At 47.5% G+C, this 7,500-nt stretch overlaps 1 protein-coding gene across 1 annotated transcript in view; it reads right to left on the reverse strand.

Moving 5' to 3' along the window:
• The window catches only part of LOC310815140 (estrogen-related receptor gamma), a 34,491-nt gene extending 28,515 nt beyond the window's left edge, over positions 1-5,976 (reverse strand). Inside the window, exons 1-2 of the mRNA XM_083684792.1 lie at positions 5,870-5,976; positions 2,679-2,861 (exon numbers count right to left, since the gene is read on the reverse strand). Coding sequence (XP_083540918.1) covers positions 2,679-2,787 — 109 coding nt within the window. The 5' untranslated portion in view covers positions 2,788-2,861; positions 5,870-5,976. The remainder of the gene's footprint in view (positions 1-2,678; positions 2,862-5,869) is intronic.
• Positions 5,977-7,500: the final 1,524 nt, after the last annotated feature.

Consider the following 7,500-nt stretch of genomic DNA (forward strand, 5'->3'; position numbering starts at 1 on the left):
GCGAAATGAGGAGCGGAGTGTGTTTAAGTGTGTGGGGGCGACAAATACACACGCGCGCACACACGCACACACACACACACACACACACACACACACACACACACACACACACACACACACACACACACACACACACACACACACTGGTTATGTTATCCTCTCCCCCTGTCTCTACGGCAGGCCCCTGTAATACTGAGTGATGTTTAAATTAGTTTACAATTTGCCTTCTCGCCGCTGCAGACGGCTCTTAAGCGAGAGAGCTCAGAGATGTCAGCTTGGCTCCTAACCACCGTAACAAATTGTTGCCCGTACGGCAGACACCTAATGACTTCAAATTAGCTCCCGAGCGCTAGCCTGACAGTTTGTTACGACTGTTAGCGTCACTGCGGCCGTATCATGAGCGATAAATTGGTTTCAGCTCTCTCCGGGAGAGACGGGGCCTTCATCAATTTGATTAAAAAAATTACTGTAGCATAGAAAGCCCAGACACGGACGCACACAACTGCGCAAGGTGCTCCACTTGAGACCGAGGGGGGAGATAGGGGGTTAAAGAAGAGAGAGGGACCGTAGAGGGGTTGGGCTGGCTGGATGCTGGATTATGTCGACATATATATTTTGCATGAAGTATGCAATGCATGTGTCATGGATGTTGTTGTTGTTGTTGTTGTTGTTGTTGTGTACTTATTGTAAGTCACTCTGGTTAAGAATAAGAGCTTCAGAGAGAGAGAGAGAGGGAGGGCAGCTCGGGAGATGAAGAGCCCCATCCTCCATTGCGGCAGGACTGTCTCCCTTCGTCTAATCACGCCATCATCTCTCTCTCCTCCGCCGAGCAATCGCTCCGCGCCCAGTGCACATGGAGGAGAGGTGAGCTATCTCAGCTCGCTGTGTTTTATCTGAATAGAGTCAGCATGGAGATCCAATGTGTGTGTGTGTGTGTGTGTGTGTGAGTGTGTGTGTGTGTGTGTGTGTGTGTGTGTGTGTGTCTCACCCCAGTGTGTTCTGGCCAGGGCCATCAGATTTAACCCCCATGCTGTGTGTGTGTGTGGGGGGGGGGGGGGGGGCACTGCAGATGGAATAAACCTATTAGGACCTACACACCTCTCAAACACTGGCCCTCACCCAACACACTCAGAGAGGGGAGGAGAGAGGGTGGGTGAGGAAATGGGAAGAAGGAGAGGAGGTGAGAAAAGAGAGAGGAGGGGAGGAGGTGGTAGATAGGGGAGGAGAGAGAGGGGAGAGAACGAGAGAGAGAGAGAGAGAGAGAGAAGAGAGGGGAAACAATAGAAAGGAGAGCCCACCACAGCAGACCAGATCAGAGCACAGAGGAGCACTGAATGATAACCTGCTGTAGAGGTTTTCATGTCTTTAATGTATATCTGTGTTTGAGAGGATGTTTGTGTACAGCATGTGTGTACGTGTGTGTGTGTGTGTGTGTGTGTGTGTGTGTGTGTGCATCTGTGTGTCTTCTCAGTCTATTTCTGAGCATGTGTGTGTATGTCAATAAGAAAACAAGCATCTATCCCTAATCCTTGTTGTGACACGGATGTTCTCTCTCACTATTGTGTTCAAGAGACTAGTCTCTGTAATCTATGCTAATCTGGGCAGATAGACCCTTACACACACACACACACACACACACACACACACACACACACACACACACACACACACACACTCACACACACACACACACACACACACACTCACCCCATTCAGATTAAGAGTAAGCAAAATAGCTTTGTTAAACCGATTAACGGAAATGCCTCTTTCTGTCTGATGACAAACAATGGAAGAGTGATGGGGGATGGGGGTGGGGCATAAGAGAGAGGAGGGGCTAATTACATAGGGACGTCCCATCACAGACGACCAGGAAGAGGAAAATAATCCCCATTGGCCCACATAACCCTCAGTCCACATTCAATGGAAATCTGATGATCACGTTTGCTATAAGTGATTACCTCATTCATTTGTGTTAGCGAGGGTCTACTGTGTTGCTTTATGATATTAGCTCCAGGTGCTAATCTGCTAGCTCAGATAGAACTCATTCTGATCTTATTAGTGAGAATTGGATTATTGCCAGATTACTGCAATGTCTCGGCTCTTTGTTTCTGTCTCACCCCCAGTGCCATTCATGGGAGACAAACACACACACACGCAATTTGTCCTAATGTCTGTTGGGATGTTTGTGATTGCTAGCTTGTGATTGCTAGCGTTTGTGATTGCTCTAACTCTGTGAAGGAGACTCACCTGGACTGGTGTGTGTTTGTGAGTGTGTGTGTGTGTGTGTGTGTGTGTGTGTGTGTGTGTGTGTGTGTGTGTGTGTGTGTGTGCGTGTGTGTGTGTGTGTGTGAGTGTGAGTGTGCTAGCAATTGGCTCGAGGGCAAAGGTGTGTGTTTGAGAGCGCTAAGCTGGTTACAAGGTTCAAACGTTCAGGTGGTCTGGATTTGAGGTAAAAGGTCAGGGTCTTACCCAGGATGAGCTCTGCCTGGCCAGACAATGTTGACACTGTGTGTGTGTGTGTGTGTGTGTGTGTGTGTGTGTGTGTGTAATCTGTGTGCATGTCTCAGCTCATCCAGTGTTGACAGAGTGTGTGTGTGTGTGTGTGTGTGTGTGTGTGTGTACTTGCGTGTGTTCACGCGTGTGTGTGTGTGTGTGTGTGTGTGCGCGCGCGTACGTACCTGGGATATGTTTGGCCCAGCCGATGTTGACCACCAGTTCTCTGTCTGCGAGATCGCACAGCGTGGTGAGGGCTTTGATGTCGCTGTCTGGGACGGTGGGGTCTGGCATGGCGTAGATCTTCTCTGGCTCAGCCACCAGCAGGTGGGACACGATCTTGTTATCTGCAAGGCAGCCAAAGGGAACTGGGTAACCACCAGGAGAAAACAGAGAGACAGGGTCAACACACACCTACACCGTGACAGTCAACTGGAGAAAAACAACACACTCCTTCAGGTCTGTGATGCTTATTGTCATAGATTCACACAGCCATCATCAATAGGTCATCTTTATAACAATCAATTTGTCGCATTCAGCATAATTGAAGCTTGTACAGTACATATTCTTCAGCTAAAAAATACAGCTCAATCAATATTGTGTCTTCAGAGTTGAAAAGGACAGGGTTAGGGTTAGGGTTAGGGTTAGGGTTAAGATAGTGGACTATAGTGGTGTGAGTTTGTACGGAAAAACAGGCTAGGCAGGGCTAGAGTTGGTCACATAGAAGCATGAATAGGCCAGGGGAGGCTGGTGGAGGTATGAAATTCGGAGGACGGGCTCAGTGTAATGCATGGAACGGAATGTGGAATTCATCATTCGGTTCCATGCATTACAATGAGCCCATCCTCCGATTTCCACCTCCACCGGCCTCCCCTGGAGTAGGCCCTACTGTTGTTCCACGCAGGGCACACAGGGAAAGTGAAATAAAACCAAAACAATTGAAATGAAATCCCATCTACAGATGAGCACGGCGTGGATGATTAGTGCCAGTCTTATTCCTGTATTCAAATTAATCTGCTGTTTAATCATGCATGGGAGTGACAGACCATGATGATGAGAGCCTCTGACTGAACCCACAGAGCCCATGGAGAGAGAGAGAGAGAGAGAGAGAGAGAGAGAGAGAGAGAGAGAGAGAGTACAAAGAGAGTGAGAGAGAGAGAGAGAGAGAGTACAGAGACAGAGAGAGAAAGAGAGACAGAGAGAGAAAGAGAGACAGAGAGCGAGAGAGAGAGATACAGTTACACACAGAAGAGAAAGAGAGGAGTGAACAGAGAGATAGAGCTGGGTGTTTGCGTATCGACCTGACCAGACCCCCACTCCAGGGACAAACACCCAGGCAGAGAGCTCTATCTGAAGGTAAATCTTATTTAATGTTTCCCTAATTAGAATCAATGCAACCCCATTTCCAAACCCAAAGCCATTGTTATGTTCAGATAATCAATGAAGACGGCTGTCTGGCTGGCTGGGCTCTGATAGGCCTGCAGGCTGTGTGTGTGTCTACTATCGGATCACATCATTGGCTCAATCAGTCTCTTCTGTTATCTTTATTGTTTAATGAATACCTTCATTACTCTTTTAGCTCTTTTCCTTTTTGTGTGTGTGAAGTGAGAGGTTTTTAATAGGAGCTAAAATAAAGTTGTGGATAAAGTTTGGATGATGAGTGCTCTAATGTTCTGCAACGACAACACAGATTGTGTTAAGAGAGGCAAAAGTGAATATGTTGAATATTATTAATAATTGCGAACATATTTACTGTCTGAACATTATCCATAAGCGTGATTTGATCGGGTGAACTGTAACATTCACTTGCCCTGGAATATGATGTCCTCTCTAGCTGTGCCGATAAAGCATCATTTGAATATTATTTACAATAACTGCTAAATGTCTATAGGTAGAAATTGCATAGCAACAACATGGCGGTTTGTGATTCCATTCTAGGTACGTACAAAATACTGTAGCTACCCCTGCAGTGGGGCTGGGGCAGGGGAGGCCGGTGGAGGTAGAAATCGGAGGACAGCCTCATCGTAAAGCATGGAATGGACTGAAGAACGGTTTGTTTGATACTATTCCTCATTCCATTCCATGCATTACAGAGTGAGGCTGTCCTCCGATTTCTACCTCCACCAGCCTCCCCTGGGCTGGGGATAAGAGCTGGATCGCTCCCCGCAACAGAGGGAGAGCAGAGAGACAGGAGGGATAGAGAGATGGAGAGAAAAAAAATAAAAAACATATTAAAAAGTGAAACTAATGAAATGGGCTGTGGCTAGTCCTGTGCGGTGCTGAGGGGGGAGGGGAGGGGAGGGGAGGGGAGGGGAAGCCGGAAGGGAGAATAAGCTGGAGGAGAGTTGGTCAGGATAAATCAGGCTAAAGCTTGTATGCTGGTGGGGATCAGAGGGATAAAGCCAGGGGGTTATTCTACCAGCCGCATTCCTAATGGCATTTCCCAACACATAATTATTCTGATTATTTCTGCAGCTATCATGCAGAAAAGCATATTGTGTTCCATGAGAATATGCTAGCATTAAGTAAAAGGGCTTTGGGGACAAATCTGTTAAGCAGTTCGCCGCGCGGCCGCCTGTCTGTTTGCCGAGCGAGTGGCAGACGGCTCGCCAGACCGCTAGCACTGGTTTGATGTCTCTGCCAGATTGGATTTAATCCGGATTAGGGGCCTCTCTCTCTATCTCTCTCTCTCTCTCTCTCTCTGTCTCTCTGTCTCTCTCTCTCTCTCTCTCTCTCTCTCTCTCTATCTCTCTCTCTCTCTCTCTCTCTGTCTCTCTCTCTCTCTCTCTCTCTCTCCCCCACTCTTTCATATGCACATTTTCTTTCTCTCTAAAACAGGTACTCTGTCTTTCTCTTAAATATTCTCTCTCCGTCTCATTCTCTCTCTCTAGTTTAGGAGCTGCTCCTGCTATGCCTGAGTCCTCACTATAATCACATCAACTACAACTATAACTATAACTATAACTATAACTATAACTGTCTAACAGAGGGGAGAGTTACTCCCTGAACAGAGTTGAACCTGGCCTGTCGTCCAGGCCAGAGTCTGTATAACCACACACAGAGCCATAGAATGGATAGTGTAAAACAAGTTATAAAAGTGGTTCAGAGAAATATCGGATTGGTTAAAACTGCGTTCCAAGCCATGCATTAACCTCACACAGCTTACAGAAGGAGCAGGCAGGGTTAGTTGATGTAAGGTGTACATAAAGTACAAGGGAGGGTAAGAGGCAGGGTAAAGAGGTGTGTGTGTGTGTGTGTGTGCATGTGTGTGTGCATGCATGCATGCGCGTGTGTGGTGTGTGTGTGTGAATGTGTGTGTGCGTGTGTGTGTGTGGTGTGTGTGTGAATGTGTGTGTGTGTGTGTGTGTGTCCTTACATGGCTTTTTGGGCGGCAGGGCTAGTTGAGGGTTCAGATAGGGGCTGTTCTCAGCGTCTATCCGGCGTTTGTACTTCTGCCTTCCCCCACGCACCCTGTCCAGCCGCACACCTGAGAGAGGGAGAGAAGACAGGGTTACACCTTTAACACACACACACACACACACACACACACACACACACACACACACACACACACACACATACACACACACACACACAGCATTATTACCACATACACTATTACCACACACACACACATACACATTACAACAACATGCAGAAATGACAGCCCATACACAGCCATTGGAAGGGACCCAACCCCCTGCCCTTCTCTGACCCCTCATGGTGACAGCTTTGCTGTATATAGCATCAACTGGCAGGGAGAGAGACGGTGCGCAATCACGCCATCACGCTATCACATAACACACACCAAGTACACACAAGCATCACCTGGGAGACGGTCACGCTACCACTAATAATCATATAACACATACAGTACACACACAAAAAAAAACATTTTAAATATGTTTTTAGGGCATTTCTTCTTGATTGGGATAGAGACGGCAGAGAATGGCAGGAAGGATGGGTGAGAGAGAGGAGGGATGACAGGCAAGATATGTCTAGCCACTAAGAGCCCCCCCCCGCCCCCCCCCCCCCCCCCACAAACATTTTCTTGCCTTGGTGGGCCCCACACAATTGTTCCAGGACAATAAGCTTAACTGAATATTATGTGGTGACTTAACCTCTTGTTGATAAATCCAAATAACGGTCCATTGTGTCCTGTTGTTATTGTCTCTCTAGCAGGATAACAGTGTCCTCCCTCCCATGTAGGCTAGCATTAGGCTAATTTATTGAGGCACTATAGCAGTAAAAAGGGCATCCAGTCTTGTTTCTCTCTCTCTCTCCCTCGTTCTCTCTCTCTCTCTCTCTCTCTCTCTCTCTCTCTCTCTTTCTCTCTCTCGAGTGAGAGCACCACCTTAAAGACCTATCTCTCTCTTTAATTAATTGACACACAAAGGAGCCCTAATTTAATTATGCAAAGCTCTCCGGGGATTGGCTGTCACCATGGTTACCAGTTAAAGGTGGACAAGGACAGACAGGTTTTATGTTTGGGATGAGAGAGAAGAGAGGAAGAAGAGAGAGAGAGAGAAGAGAGAGAAGAGAGGAAGAAGAGAGAGAGAGAAGAGAGAGAGAGAGAGAAGAGAGAAGAGCACACCTGGACCACAGGGAGGTGGAGTGGAGGATCCCATACACTGTCAAACCCTGCTCCTCTCTAGAGGATCTCTGTGCTGTCAGAGACTGGCTGAATCTGCAGGTTCTCTCTCTCTCACACACACACATGCAGGCTCACACACATGCAGGCTCACACACACACACACACAACACACACACGCACACGCACATGCACACGCAGGCTCACACACACACACACACACACACACACACACACAGGCTCACACACACACACACACGCACACGCACACGCAGCTCACACACACACTTCACACACTCACACACACACACACACAACACACACACACACACACACACACACACTCACCCATTCAACCAAGCTCAAAGCATCCAGTCATTTCTCTCAAGAGTTAGGTTATATTTGTTTCTGATTTC

This window comes from Argentina silus, assembly GCF_951799395.1.
Source record: "Argentina silus genome assembly, chromosome: 14".
Lineage (NCBI taxonomy): Eukaryota > Metazoa > Chordata > Actinopteri > Argentiniformes > Argentinidae > Argentina > Argentina silus.